The sequence below is a fragment of the Centroberyx gerrardi genome, chromosome 6 (assembly GCF_048128805.1).
Source record: "Centroberyx gerrardi isolate f3 chromosome 6, fCenGer3.hap1.cur.20231027, whole genome shotgun sequence".
NCBI lineage: Eukaryota > Metazoa > Chordata > Actinopteri > Beryciformes > Berycidae > Centroberyx > Centroberyx gerrardi.
In genome coordinates this window covers 18,448,198-18,463,791 of record NC_136002.1, presented here as the reverse complement: position 1 = coordinate 18,463,791, position 15,594 = coordinate 18,448,198, and the positions used below count along the sequence as shown (strand labels likewise).

At 44.3% G+C, this 15,594-nt stretch overlaps 1 protein-coding gene across 2 annotated transcripts in view; it reads left to right on the top strand.

Annotated features, from left to right (window-relative positions):
- Window positions 1-15,594, top strand: part of grik4 (glutamate receptor, ionotropic, kainate 4) — a 150,462-nt gene that overhangs the window by 108,545 nt on the left and 26,323 nt on the right. For both annotated transcript variants that reach the window (XM_071900631.2, XM_078284047.1), the window contains exon 10: window positions 15,208-15,315. In XM_071900631.2, coding sequence (XP_071756732.1) covers window positions 15,208-15,315 — 108 coding nt within the window. The remainder of the gene's footprint in view (window positions 1-15,207; window positions 15,316-15,594) is intronic.

The window sequence follows — 15,594 nt, the reverse complement described above, 5'->3', positions numbered from 1 at the left end:
GCCACAGAGCAGGCCTTGACAGCATTGATAGTGGATCTTTCTCAGTACGGCGTTGCATTTTGTTGTGCGGTGCTGTCCGGCTAGCTGGATAGCAGGTTAGCCTGTGGATGTGTCCTAGTACAGGCAGGGAGGCTCCAGCAGTTACTCTCTAGAAAGACTTAGCATGGCCCTGAGCCTTAGACACCTGACTGTGTTGTGACTGCTACACACACACACACACACACACATACAAAAGCATCTGCTCTAGTGCGTTTCGTCTAGTTACTCTGCTTTTTCACTCCTGACTCCTGCCTCTCTCCCACTCCCATCCAATCTGTACAATGGAAGGACTACAACTGAATATCTGCTGGCGTCTTTCCTAGTTACGCATGCCTTTTTGTGAGTGAACAGGATAGACTGTTCTGAATGCCAAACAGAATTATTTGACATAGCTGACACTGTGTACTAGGTTTATACAGCATGCTCTTAAACCCCTGTTTTCTTTCTATAAATGTCGTGACTCTCGATATTTCACATTTCAACTTAATGCCTGAGGCTTGATGTAAACTGATAAGTCTAATCCCCCCGAGTCTGTGCTCTTTGTTACAGTATTATATAAAAAAATACATCATATTTCCACTGGAAACGCCTGTCTCTCACCCTGACAGCTAAAATGTGCATTCCCCTGCTTCCCTGAGTACTGTGTCTTTTCCTGTCAGTACTGCAGTAAGTGTATGATGGTTATTTACTTATCTTTAAGCCAATGAGCTGTTATCACTGCATTGCAGCAGATAGCTATATTTGTGTCTTCTTATCTACAGCATTTTTAGTAGTAGCTGTTCTATTATGTTCTATTATGACTCTGCTATGAGCTGAGAAACAGTCTTATAGTTTCACGGTACAGAGTGGAATAACTGAGTTTCCCACCTCTGATTTGAAACATTTGACCCTCTCAGTCGGGGTGATTTCTATGAAATAGGTGTCGAAGTTCCTGCCTGAGTGTGACAAAATTCTTACCTGAGCAACCAGGCAAACACTGGCAGACAGTGGCCCATCTGCCTTTATTAACCTTGTCTGCGTCTCCCCTTTACTCTGGCACTGGGCCAGTCAAGCAGAAGGATAATGCTATCAGGTCTAATGTGATGATTTCAACCAGAAGTATTATAAAACAGGCCTGCCAGTTACGTTAATGGGGAGAGACAAGGTGTTAGACGGGGACTAGGTGGGGGTGTTGTTTGTTTTGTTGACTAACACCTCCCACATGCTGTTGGGATGGGGCCGTTTCAGCCAGGCAGACGCTGGAGGTGCCAATGCCTTGGCAGAGACGGGAAAGGTGGCTTACTGCCCACACACACACACACACACACACACAAACACACACACACCTACACACACCAATAGTGTATGCAGAAATGGCGCAGATCAACACATGACAAGTTGATACTTCAGGCCTTTCGTTTGGTGAAAATACAGTAGTAGCACCATAGCCCGCAACACCCACACTGTGTCTAGCCAACAAACGCACAGTAAAGTGAGAGGTCTTTCAGAATGGGACCTGGGAAGAGAAGAAACAAGTTTTATGCAACGCTTTCTAGAGATGGAGAGCAATGAGGCATACTGAGCACAGCCGCCCACCTCCGTTCCTCTGCCCCACTCCCTCCCTCTTTCCCTCTTTGGCCTCACCCATCATCCGCTCATCCCAAGCCCCGTGGCTGTGCTACAGATCGTCCCACATGTGTGCCCATCAGCTCCCCAGGGGTTCACCACTCCACAACCAATCACCGTCCCAAATTGAATTCCTCTGGCAGGCATTCTCACACATTAGAACTGTTCCCTGCTGCTCTGTCTGCTCTCTCTGTCTATCTCTGTCACTCTCTATGTATCTATCTTTCTTTCTTTCTATCTATCTATCTATCTATCTATCCATCTATCTATCATGGCAGTTATTACTTCTCCATCAGGAGTTTTCTATATTAGTTCATAAGCTAATGAGTAATGAGCACCAGCCATTTGATGTGCTTTGCCTTTGCCTCTAAGACGCAGCCATTAGCTGTGATTAGAATACTAATCATTGGCAGGAGACAAGACAAGGTACGTTGTTGTGCTAGTGCACTGACAACAAATGCTGTTGTCAAGTGGGAGTTGAAAAGCAAATTTAAGCCCACAAGGATAAACAGGAATGCTGTGGGAAACTTATTCCTTGCATTCAGAACTCTAAAACTGTATATTAAATAATAGTGCTCATTAAATTGTTTTGTTTGAATTATTCATTATTGAATTACTGAGAAGTGCAATATGATCAAATTCCCTCACTCCACTCCACTCTAGAGTCATAACTAACATAAAAGCAAAATGTCACTAATTGCCTGAAGCTTGAAAACAACCATTTGAGATGACTGTTCAGCAAGTCCACCTTATTTACAGACTATGATGTGGCTGTTTTGCGCAATAATCTTTATTTGCTCGGAATTGGCAGGCACAGTAAATTTCCCAGCTGCCCCTGTGCTGGCAGCCAGGTAGGCCAATGATGATGGTGTAAGGACTTGGCATGGCACCGTTAGTCCTGTGGCCAAGGCACCACTGGCACCTGTGGCCAACAGCAGTCCACGGAGAGAGAGAGAGAGGGAGAGAGAGAGGCACAGAGGCAGTTGGGGAGAGAGGGAAGGAAAAGAGGGACGGGGGAACAGGAAGAGAGGATGGCAGGGGGAGAGCGAATGAGAGAAAGAGAGAGAGTCGAAGGGGGTGGGATAAGACAGATAAAAAAGAGGCAAAGACAAAAGCCTTAAAACTACAACCACAAAGTAATAAGATATGACCACATATCACATAACAACGGGTGCCCATATTTCTTCTCCTCACACCATTTTAGCTCTCCAAACACCTAACGGTAAAGACAACAATGCCGACCTCCCGTTCTCTTCCTTGTTGGAATGACTAATCACATTATTTTAGGAGAATTGGCTGTAATCCTCTATAGCCTTTTGTTTCGTCCATTCATGAGCCGGTGTAATGAGCTAGATAAAGGAGCCTAATAAGAACTATCTCAGTTTGTGTGTGCGTATATGTACGTGCCAGCGTTTGTGAGTGTATATTCTCCAGATGGTGCGAACACCAGGGGTATGCTGTAAAACAGTATCATTCTGGATGTATATAAATGGATAATATAACTCAACCTGTCCCACGGAAAGCAAAGCCCGCATCGTCCTCTCCCAGGAACATGGAGAGACTGAGTCGTTTCCTAACTCTAGCCCTTGTTTCCAGAATGGATTACCACCTATTCTGTTTTTGGGGGTCAGAAGTATGAGTGCAATTGTCACTTTTATTGTGATGCTTGGCTGTGGCCGGCAGCTATGGGACTTCTGACTGATCTATCTGACATTAGTTCATAGTGTGCATGTCCTTTTGTGTGCCTGTGTGTGGATGTGTTTGTGTGTGTGAGAGCGATGATGTGATTGGTATATTTGGGCCTGGTGCCAGTCTCGGTGTCCCAGATCCGGCGCCGCCCTGCTTGCTGGCTCTGCAGGCTTATACACACACACACACACACACAAAGAGCCCACCGCAATCTATGCATGTCTATCAGGGGCACACCCCCTTTCCAAAGCAAACACACTGCAGCCTGCCAGCCTTCTGCACCACACACTACCCCCATCCTGACAGGGCCGTCCAGCCCCTCTGTAGCCCCTGGCCTCCATGGACTGGCTCTGGTTTTCTACATGCAGCTCATTGACAGCAGCACGGCTGTTAATTGGAGGAAGCTGTAACATGAGTAATTATTGCAGTTTTGGGGTAGGCAAGCTGTTGCCTGGTACAGAACTGGGTTTTATCTGTTTGTGTGTGCGTGTGGGTGTGTATGAAGCGGAGGAAAGGGTGTTATGTAAGCTGGTTAGAGTGTAGTTTGTGTGCTAATGTATTTGCGTGTCTATGTGTGCATTTGTCTGTGTGGGCGTGTGTGTGTGTCTGCATGTATGCACACATGCGCGTATATGTGTCTCTGTGTGCTGCAGGGGGTAGGTGGGCTGAGAACAGTCTTGGCCTTTTCCTGGAGAGAAGAGAATCACTAATTAAGTTTTGTAATGGAGGTACTTAATCAAGGCTCCGGAATAGAAACCACCTGAGAGAGAGAGAGAGAAAGAGAGAGAGAGAGAGAGAGAGGGAGAGGGAGGGAGGCAGAGGGACAGAGAGAAAGTCAGAAATATTCAGAGTTAGAGAGTCAGGTGGAAAAGTCTGGAAGAGGCTATAGAGGAGTAAGTAGGTTATGGCAGGTCACAGGGGGCAGAAGTGGAGAGGCAGAAGTCAGACTCCAGCGTGACCCGCCGCAAATTGTTCTCATTATCGAGTTCACAGGCGGCTGGCAAAATGTGATGCACAAGAATGATTTTGGCATTGACCTTCTAGCATCATGTTACTTCATGGTATGTTGTGATACATTCTCATTTTTATTTATCGAGATTGCAAGGTTGATAGCGCTGATGTGTGATCTGCAGTTCGCTGTGAGAAAAGCTATTCCGGCCAACAAAAAGGCCGACAGTCAGAGAGTAAGTAAATAAGACAGTTGCCTATTTCACTATTTCAGAGGACATGGATTTTGTGCTTCTCTTGCTGGATTCTGTTTGTTTCTCCACTGTGCATTATCATAGCAAGAAAATGGATAAGCTGCGACTATTGATTCAGACAAACAAGGATTACTCTCGCTCCTCAGCATTCAGATTTTCTGAGTTTGCTGCACAACAGCATTCCTGATAAGGGAATATGGCTACCAGGCTACTAACTGAGCCCTAGCTGTTTATCACTATACCCTAGCTTAATAAAGGTCAAAAATCCCATGGAGACAGTTCAAGTATTTTTGTAACCAGTAACTGTGACATACTGGTGTACACGCTCAGAGTTGTACCTTTTGTCACTGGGACTGTACCTTTTTTCTAATGTATCCTTATTTTATGACAGTGTGTGTCTTCTTAAAAATCTGTTCTCCTGATCGGGAGTCTTTGTCCATAAACTGTAATCCCATGAACTTTAGTATAAAATGTGTTTCCATCATTCTTGAAGTAATAGAAATCCCTCCCTAGGCAAATGCAGAAGCTGCCCAAACAACTTGAAGATTCAGTTAGTGAAAAAGGAAGCAAGTCTCCGAACTCATTCATTTTTAGTTTAGTTTTAGAGGTGATTTCATTTGCTGCAACATTAAAAGTGAATTGCCTAAATACAAAGAGCTGATCAGCTTCCCACCTCAGGTGGAGAAAACTCTGAGCATCTTCCACACCACAATCAATGGGGCATTTTGCTCATTTTCCCACTTACTCCTAGTCTCTCAGCACCAACCACAATTCAAACTCCTTGTTCATCTGATATAAATAAACAGGATTCTTTGTTGCAGTACTACTTCTTTAACCTTGGTTATTGATTTTTTAAAATGCTTAAGTTCCATCCTCTCATTTCTGTGCATTTGCATGTCTCCATAATAAATCCTTGTAAAAAAAGATCATCTGCCTCCTCATCAATAAGCTGTTAAATCATCCAGACCTATCCTGGTACATCCTGATCAATTCCCTGAATTACCACTTGAACATTTAAACCCAGATTGCTCTTCCCCACTATGCCTTTTTTAATATACCTTAAGTCTCAGGTTGTCCTTGTGGCAAGGTTTTAGAGGTAGAGCCGAGGAATGGAGGTGGCGAGGGAGCAGAAGACCCTTTTCTGTCCTTATCTCCTTCACTGTATCTGAGGGAATATTGAGTGCCTGGAACACGTTAGACACACACAAACACACAGAGACACACAAACACACACACACACTGCATGGGCCCCACTTCAGTTTACATGAAACGATTTGAGCTGTGTTTTTTACACAAGACTTCCTCCAGTTAAAGGGTGAATGTGCTTGTTCAATCCCCCCCTCTTTTCTATTGGATTTATTTATTTCCTGTCAGCGCTGTTCCTGTTTATTACGGCAATCTGCCTTTTTCTTCCCCTCCCCTTTGCCTCGCTCCCCCTCGCTCTCTGAGAACACTATTACTGTAGCTGCCCCCACTGCTGCTGATGCAGATGCACTCAATTCAATTTTTCCCCACTGCTGCAATGGTGAGGGAGCAAGGGATGAGATAGGTACAGGGAGGGAAAGAGGGGAAAAATGTACGGAGATGAGGGGTGTGTGTGTGGGGGGGGGGGGTGGGGGGTGGCACGCAGCAGGTTGACGGTGTCAAGCCCGCCCCCCACCCTTCCCTTTTCTCTCCTTGAAGGACATTATCATAGGACCCCAGTGTAGCTCAGCGCACCGCGGCGCAGCTTGGATCTTTCCTTCTGCCTCAGGCTCCAGCAGAGATGAGCACTTCTAGACCGAGGCTGATAGACGCAGAAGGTCTAATACGCAAGGGCTGATGCTTATGCTGGTGCCACCAAGTTGAGAGTAGACTCAGAAACCCTCTGATCTCTCCCAGCTGTGCAGTTATTATTTCAATGTGACTGTGTGTGTGTGTGTGTGTGCGGCTGCATAATTGAAAACCTTGATTACAGCAATTTCCAAATTTTAATTCCAATTTTAATTCGATGTAAAGGTGTTTGAATGCCTAATTCCTGACCTGGAAGTTGAATTTCACCTTGACTAATTTCTATGTGTCTTTAAATACAGTATTGCATTTACAGAAAAGCTGAGTGTGCACGAATTGCAAGTCATATCCCAATAACTTTCAGAAGTACATTAGCATTCAGCATTACAGTAGGATTTTATTGTCAATATTACTATTGTGTTTATGTGTAGTTCATGTTTGCAGCCCCTGGAGCTGCAAAGTATTGCTGCAGCAGTCAGACCACATTACCTTCTGAAAGTCATCCATCCAACACAGTTTCTTTCTCTCTCGCCTCGCTATTGTACCATCCTTTTTCCATTACCGGTCATCCCAGTGTGTAGACTGAAGACTGAAGGTGTTGTGTCCTTTGCCAGCAGGGCCTTTAGACTTTGGAATAATCTTCCTCAAGCTGGTGCTGTAATTTCAGTATCATCTTTTCTATCACTTCTACAGCACATTTTTAAATGCTTGCTTGCTGTTTTTATGTTCACGCTTTCCTGGTGTAGTTGCTTCTTTTATGTTGCTTTAATCTCCCTTGTTTTAATGATGTTCTCTGTTCACTGCGCACTGGTTTTATTTTTTATTAAATCGTGATTTAAATTTGTTTGGAAAAGAGCTCTGTTCTACAAAACTGTTATATACCGTGTTATTATAAAAGCCACTTTTCCCCTGGCTAAATCTCATTCAGTAACAAGTTCATTGATCAGTTAATGAGGAGCTTTGTCTCCTCCGGTTTATTCCACACAAAGCTCGCTCTGTTATGGGTTAAATGTCCTCATTGCTGTGGAAAGTCCTGGAGGTCAGAGAGGCTTTGACTGTTGAGAAGCGGCAGCATGTCTGCGAGCAAAAGACTTCAGTCAGTTTTATTAGATTTCATCTCATTTCATTTCCTTGAATGTGCATGAATATTAATCCCAATTCATAAATGTAATTTAGTGTGTTTCTTTTGAAGTATAATTAGAATGTCTGGCTGAACATGAATGGGTTTCATTCTGGTTACAGACTAGCCTTGGCCCCACTATGAATGTACAGCATGCATGCACATAGGCAAATGCTCTCTGTCTTTGCCCCTGTTCTCTCAAACACGTAATGCACACACACACACACACACGCACAAAGACATTTACACTAGAGATATAACTATTAATCATGGAGACTGGGTCAGCTGTGCAAGATACAGCTGTAGCCATTCAAACGTACGGGACTGGGTGAAAGCTGGGTGGCATCGTTTACATCATTTTTGACATGGAGTTTTCCTTTTCTGAGACGTTCAAAGTGGATTTTAACAACAAAATCAAACTTTTAAGTGTCTATTTTTCACATATATCTGTTTTGTATATATGCAAGGAGAAAGCCATGGCATCAGCACCTGTTTTCGACCAGCCCCTTCTTGCCGCTTGGTATTTGAAAACCTGATTCAACAGTCGAAATCATGGACATTGATTTCTATATTAGTGTCGCTTTCTTTTTAAGGCCCTGACACACCAGGCCGACGGTCGGCCGTCGGCCAATGTCGGGCCGTCGGTAAGCGTCGGTGTGACCCCCGTCGGCGGCTTTTCGGCCGATTGAGCATGTTGAATCGGCGGCGGAGCCCGTCGGTGAGAGAGATCACTCTGATTGGCACGAGAAGAGAAGCGGAAGTGACGAAAGCAAAAGCAAACGACGAAGTCACAAGCCACAACCAAAAGACCAAGGGCTGACAACGCCAGTGCCATTTGCAACTTCTTATCAGACATATTCTCGATTAGAAGTAGCGAAACCGTCTGTGATGAGCGAGAGTGGTGATAAAATGGTTTGTTTACAGTTTGTATATCTGCAGTCCTAGGTCTTCCGGTTTCCCTTTTTGAATGACGAATACAGATTTCCCCTCACGCAGGCGCAGAACGTACGTGCTAGTTGGCCGTCGGCTGTAGTCTTTGCGGTGTGTTCAAGTGCAACTTTTTGGACCAGACGCAGGCGATGTGAGGCGACGCAACAGTCGGCCTTCGTCGCCGCTGGTTCTTTGACGTCGGCCTGGTGTGTCAGGGCCTTTAGTCTCTCTCTCTCCCACCATGTCACACACGGCTACAACTAACCCCCTTCCTTTGTGAATGTAGCTACAACTTATGCAACGTTCACTTGATGTGGGGACATTCATTGGAACAACTTGATGATCAGAGCAATGATTCGGAGGTGTTCATGCATTCTAAGTTGTTTGAAGCTGTCAAACAACAGGACTGAAGTTTTTTGTAGACCTTGGTTACTCATGATAATTATTCTCAGCTTTTTCACACTTGTATACATTTGAGTTGTTTGTTCTACAGCAAGTGAAACATTGCAATGTCAATCAGAAGCAAAAAAATAAGAAAGAAAAAAAGAAAGAATGTACAATTTTGGGGAACAGGAGAAGTTTATTTATGTTGTCAAAGCTCCAGAGAAATATCACACAAAGACACATTATGAGTCACAGTAAAAATGTGACGCATTTTGTTTCACTGAAACAAATCAAAGCGAATTGTATCGTATCAGTTTATCGTTTCGAATCACATGGTATCAGATCAAATGAAAAGTAAATGCAATCATATTGAATCGTTACCCTGCTCAAAGATATCTTTCCTAACCCTAACCCGAATCTCCAACTACATATCGAGATTCATGTCGAATTGGTCTAAGGAGAGATTCACATCCGTAATCTGCTCACACCGGCATCCTCTGTGTCTCTGTAGCTTTCCTCCGTTCTCCCCTTTGTTTAGTCTCTCAGAGACATACAGCAGTCCCTTTTCCTCTTTTGTTTTTCTCAGTTCGCACTTTGCCGGCTGGAGATGGGGAATAGATCAAAAGCAGAATGGATGAGCTGTTTTGCAAGATCCCCCAGTCTTAACGGATTTCAAGGCTGGGTGAGACTGTGTATATGTGGGTTGACTGTTGGTGTGTGTGTGCGTGTGCGTGTGTATATGCATGCACATGCAAATTCATGTGTATGCGCCTGAGTGCCTCTGTGCCTGTGTGCCTGCAAGTCTGCCTCTGTGTCTTCTGCTTTTATCAGTCTGCACAGCGCACCCTTGAATTCCTACCAAGACTCATGAAATAATATAGTTACAGCACAAGCATAGATACATTATCACCTTATACGTGTTGTTTTAGTTGTCCTCCATTTGGGGTACAGTCAGGTTCACGCTCACAAGAGAATACGACAGTCTCGGTTGTGCTGGCCCCCTCTGTTCTCCCAGCGCTCTCTCTTGTCCGATTCTTTATTGGATTCCCATTTCATGACACCATCGTGACCCCGAATGTTTCAGAGCTTCATATCACTGCTCTCCTCACTGCACTTTCACAAGAAGAAAAAGCAGGGGTTGCGCAGGAACGAGCTGGATGTAGTGAAAGCGGGAGCAAAGAAAAAGGAACGAGGGAATGAAATACAACCCTTAAAAGGCTCGGTCTCTCAGCAGCGCTTGTGTCTGCCCTCACACAGCCACTGGAGATGAAGACATTTGGACAGCCGGTGGTGTCGGGGTGCACGGGCTGAGCGGGGACTGTGGTTGCGAGGGCATCCATTGTTTGCTGTGCGCTCACAAGGGATGCAGCACTTCGAGGACATGCAGCGCTGCTTTGAAGTTGTGTTCAGCCAGCCAAAAGACCCTCTCTTCAACCCCGAGCTTGTGTCTCATTACGATGGCAGAACAAGCGATGCCATTATTCACCATAATGCCAAATAATGAATGCGGAGGCTAGCTTTGAACTGAAATAACAAGATGTATGTATGTGTGTGTTTTACTCAGAAGTAACACACGCGGTCCAAATCACCATTTAGATTGTATTGAAACATCAGATCTTGAAAGCGCATTGAACCACGTCGACCTTTCCCACTGCTGTGGATTAGTGACTTTTTGACCAGCAGAAACGTAGCAAGAATGCCAGAAGTGTCAGACTCCTCTTTTTCCCGTCAGCACTAGACTCACGGCTGTGTGCTTTCCCCACTGCTCTCTTTATATATATATTTACATATATATATTATACGGCAATGACTGCGCTGCCAACCACCTTCACCACCACCTGCGACTGTCAAGCCCCTCAAATTTGCCCACGGCACGTCTCTGATTGGTCTCATCCCCGCTGATGATGAGTCACCATGCCAGAGAGAGGTTCTGTACAAGGATAAGCCATTTTGAGAGTGCCACTCACTATTCCCCCAGAGGAAACTCACACACATATAACACACACACACACACATTAATAGAGCGCCTTTATTCTGCAGAATACCCTGCGTATCATTTGAGATCATTGTGAGGCAGACTGGGTGCGTTCTAAATATAGCTGTATCTTCATTATAGGACTGTTTAGTTTTAACCGGGCGCCAGCTGCTGATTCAACCAGTGGGTGATGTCCGCTGTTAGGGAGAAACTGCCTCTACATCTATTTCAGCATATTTTAGTCGAGCTGAGATAGCATAATGTTGTTATAAGGGCAAAGAAAGGCAGGGACCCATGAGGATATTTTACTTCTGCAGTACAGAGTGAGACACAAATGGGCATGCACACGTGTGAGCATACAGCCAGGCACACACACACACACACACACACACACACACATTTCTGTCTCGACTCAGACATAGACTCATTTGCACCGGCTTGACACCTGAATGCTTTAGCCTCGGTGTAAGTGGGCTGTATGACATTATGGTTGATAATGGGAGCTATTGCTTCTCTCAAATATGATGGATGCCTCTGTCACAGCGTAGTCTCGCCACACCCTATTGGATACGCCATTTCTGACAGGAAAATCAACCAATCCTGACGCTTCAGTGAGCAGCCACCCTAATCTTCCCCTCATGCTGTAATTCCAGGTTCCAGAATGAACCCCGGGTAATCCCTCACAGGACGCGCTGTACCTCTCTCTCTCTCACTCTCTCTCTTTCTCTCTCTCTCTCTCTCTCTCTCTCTCTCTCTCTCTCTCTCTCTCTCTCTCTTTCTTTCTTTCTTACACACACACACACTCTGTCTCTGTCTCTCTCTTTCTCTGTCTGCCTTTCTCTGTCTCTCTTTTGCTCTCTCTCTCTCTCTCTCTCTCTCTCTCGTTCTCTCACCCTTATGTTCTGGCTCCCTAGCTGGCTGCTCCTCATACATTCTCATTGATTTTCTTTCCATTCTCCAGCCTCACTGCACCTACTCAGTAAGTGATTGACATTCCCAAGCATCTGCTTTCTACTTTTTTTTCTTCCGCTCCTCTCCTATTCCCTTCTCTCTTGTTACACCCTATTCGTCTTCCTCATGCCTCTGTGTTACCCAGGAAAATAAATCATATACTCATCAGCGGTTCAAATGTATGATTTTGTTTCATATATTCACAGTGGTACTGTGTTATCTATTGTAATTGTGGTGTAAATACTAAATTGATGACACTAAAAATGAGAGACATCAGTTACAGCTATTGATATTGTTGTACACAAACACAGTCTGCATACAAGTGATATATGGCAGCGCACTGCTTGCTCTCACTATGATAAAGGCTTATGACTCTAACTAATTGATCCCTCAGGTTGTGCTGGAGTGCATAGTGAGGTTTTATGCATGGGATTGATACTGTTGCTGCACCAGGATTAATGCGATAGTTCACGTTCTCTTCATCTAATGTTCCTACAACCTACAGCATTGCTATACACAGCTTTTGTCAAAGGTGCTACAAGGAAAAGGACTTATGACTGATGGTACTGATGTTATTACCTGGCCCTCAGATTAATGGCAGACTTTGTTGGCCTCTGATTAATCATTCATCAATTTAATTAGTGGTGTATTGGTACCACTCAGACTATTAGACTCTGCACTGTCCGTTTTTATTACACAAGTCAATGACAAAAAGTGAAATTTATCATTATTTAACGAGAATAATTAAGACATTAAAAGGTTTCTTTCTAATTGATAAATGGGTGTGCAGTGATTGGGCATTTGTGGCAGTACTTGTACGTGTTTGTCATGAGCAACTGGTGTGTTTGCTCCTGACTGTACATTTTTCTGCTTACAGTAGCTGATGTGTGCATCCTCCTTCCTGTTAGCTGGAGAGAGGCTCATGCAGCACAGCTCTGTTTGTTCCCCTCCCAGCTCACAGAGAGTTGACGGCGCGGCCACCGTAGGACCAGTTCCTCCCCCGCCGGCGTGTGCCTCTTCTCCCTTCCTGCTCACAGCTCCCTCATCTCCAACTCTCTCCTCTCTCCATCTCCTGTCCCTGGGCTGGAGTCACAGTGCCACCCCACCCCATTACCCTCCCTCTCCCTCTCCTTCTCCCTCTCCCGTATGCTCAGACCTTGGCTGACACCTGCTGAGCCCAGGCAAGCCGCCGGCTTCCACACCACCTCCGTGGGCTTTGACACCTGATTGCATACGCTGATTGCTGAGCACCGTATTTCACAGGTCCCTTTTGGGTCCTGCTATGTGCACATTTTCTCCCTCTCTGTTTCTTCAGGCCGTCATCAGTAGAGTGTGGAGTGTGTGCTGTGTTGTGCAGTGGTGCGGGTAGCTGCCACTGTAATCTATTTGTGTGAGCTAGGTGCTATTTCTCCCAACAAGCACACCAGCGGAAATGGAAGGCAAGATCTTTTTGATCATACTCTCAGAGGAAATCTTTGATTCCGGGAGTTCTCTCTTCCTTTTTTTTTTTTGCTCGCATCAGAAGTTCAGTGTTGGAAGAGTGGGTAAATGGCTTTCAAATGTAGCCACTGATTAACTTGAATGGGTTGAAATCTCTTGAGAATTTTGGCAATTTAGCCTTGAAACAAACAGTGGGAAACTTGCCATGACCAAGCTTAAAGAGCTTTCTGTTTTTAGCTTTTTCTTATGAAGCCTCAAACACAGATTATCTAACGGTTCCATCCTCTTTAGTCTGACTTCAATCAACAAGAACATTTCCTAGCATGTAATCAAATAACCCATTAACATGACATGAATTGCACCTCACCAACAATGTTTCATAACAGTGTAGACAGTGTAATAGATGCTTCATTTCTATGTAATATTCTTGATGAATAGAGGTCAGAGTCAGTATGCTTAAAGGGATATTATTTCTCTACAGTCTTCAAGAAATGGGTGACAATGTTTAGATAACCAGGTAGATTATGCAAGAAGCAAAAGTAAAGTGTGAGTGTCAATGAAATGGAAATATTTTGATATTCAAAATGGAATAGATGTGTATAGTGTCTGTCAGGTCTAACAATAACTTTGTTTTAAGGGATATATGAAGAAATGTGACACCACTCTAATAAGCTGAAAGTGCTGCCTTTTTTTCTTGTTTGCATATTGACAACATACAGGATGATTTCAGTATGAGCACAGTGGGTAGGATGACCTGTGATAAGTTATTTTGAAAATAGCAACCCATAAATTAAATCTAAACAAGAGACAAGTTGTGTTAACACAACTTGTCTCTTGTTAACAATAATCTTGAAAATAGAGAAAAGCTAGAAAGCATAATTTTTTTGCCTAGCGTCTTGTTCAGTACCAACAACTGCAGTAATTGCTGTATTTATTATTGACATTTGTATTGTGTATGTAGTTTTTCTGTGTCAGTCACGTAAATGAAGACATTGCTTGTGTAACCACCATGATAACAATGGAGATAAGATGGTTTCTGCTCCAGGAGGAAGACTGCGGAAAATGGATTAGCTATATTGTTCAGGACTAGTATAATGTCCGCTAGCAGCCATCTTTTCTCTGCCCAGACAAGGGGACCATTAACTGGACTCCTGCTGCGGTCACACCTTCACACTGTGCCACAGCAGTTGAGTAGTTGAGGGACGGGTGGACGAATCATTATTCACAGCAAGGAAAATTGTTTTGCTGATAGTTCTGCCTGTTATGTCACCAGCATCACATAAATCTTAGCATACAATCATCAGCAAATAAGAATTGCACAGCACGCAAACACCAACATGACATTATGTAAATACCGCATACAGCACAAGACAGGTCCACACACTGGCATCAACACAGCAGCAGATAATGTAGTGAGAAATGAATCATTGGAAAAGTTGGTTTCAATGTGGAAGTGAACAAAGGTAAGGGGACAAAGCTCTTGCCTTGTATAAAGTGGGGGTCAGGAAGAGGAATGTATGCATCAAGGTAGTGAAGGGCAAAGTAGATTAACAAAGAGTTTGTTTATAGCCACTGTCATGAACACCCTGACTGGATGGATAATGGAGTACAGGATAGACAAAGTGGAGGTGAGAAAACGAATGAATGGAACAGGGGATGAGGCAGACAGATAGAGAGAGGATGGGAGGAAAGACGCCGTGTGAGGTGGAGGTGTGAAGCCACTTGAGCTGCAATGAGAATGAGAATGCGGCTCTGCACCACAGGATTTGCCAGTAATTGGCTTAATGAATGCATTCTGTTGCCTCTGATTGAACACATGCCCTATGTTAGCTCCTCAAGGAGCCACACACGTGTTGTCTCTGTCTCATCCTACAGTCTCTCTAACTTCTGCTCTCACCTTGTCTCTTGTGCGGCATGTTAATCTCTTTGTTTCTCTCTTTTCTGTTCACCACCGTCTTTGTGAAGGTCATGCTGATTCTCCTTTAGAGAAAAGGGTAAAGGAAATGCACAGGATTGTTTTTATTGGCCTTTTCCAACTGGTGAACTCAATGGCTGATCTGTGTGTATGTGTGTGTGTGTGTGCGTACGTGCTCTCTTTGCAGATTGGCCAGTGGCACTCTGAAGATGGACTGTCCATGGAGAAAAAGCTCCCATCAATCAATGTGACGGACACCCTCTTCAACACTACGCTCACTATCACAACAATATTAGTGAGTAGTACGCACACACGATGACACACACACGTCAGTAATTATGAGCACAAATACTCACCTTTTCATATCGATACTAGTTCCCCTAAACCCTAAATTCAATTCCTAAGCCGATCTAAAGGTGATACAGCTGACATTCTATGGCTGACAGTAAATTACCATATCCAAAACTAATAGAGCTGGCTAGTCACATGGTAATCCCAACGCCATCATGGTTCCAGAAGAGTTTTGGCCGTTTATTTGTAGCACCCAAAAGTAGTAGTACTCAAAATAGCTGGA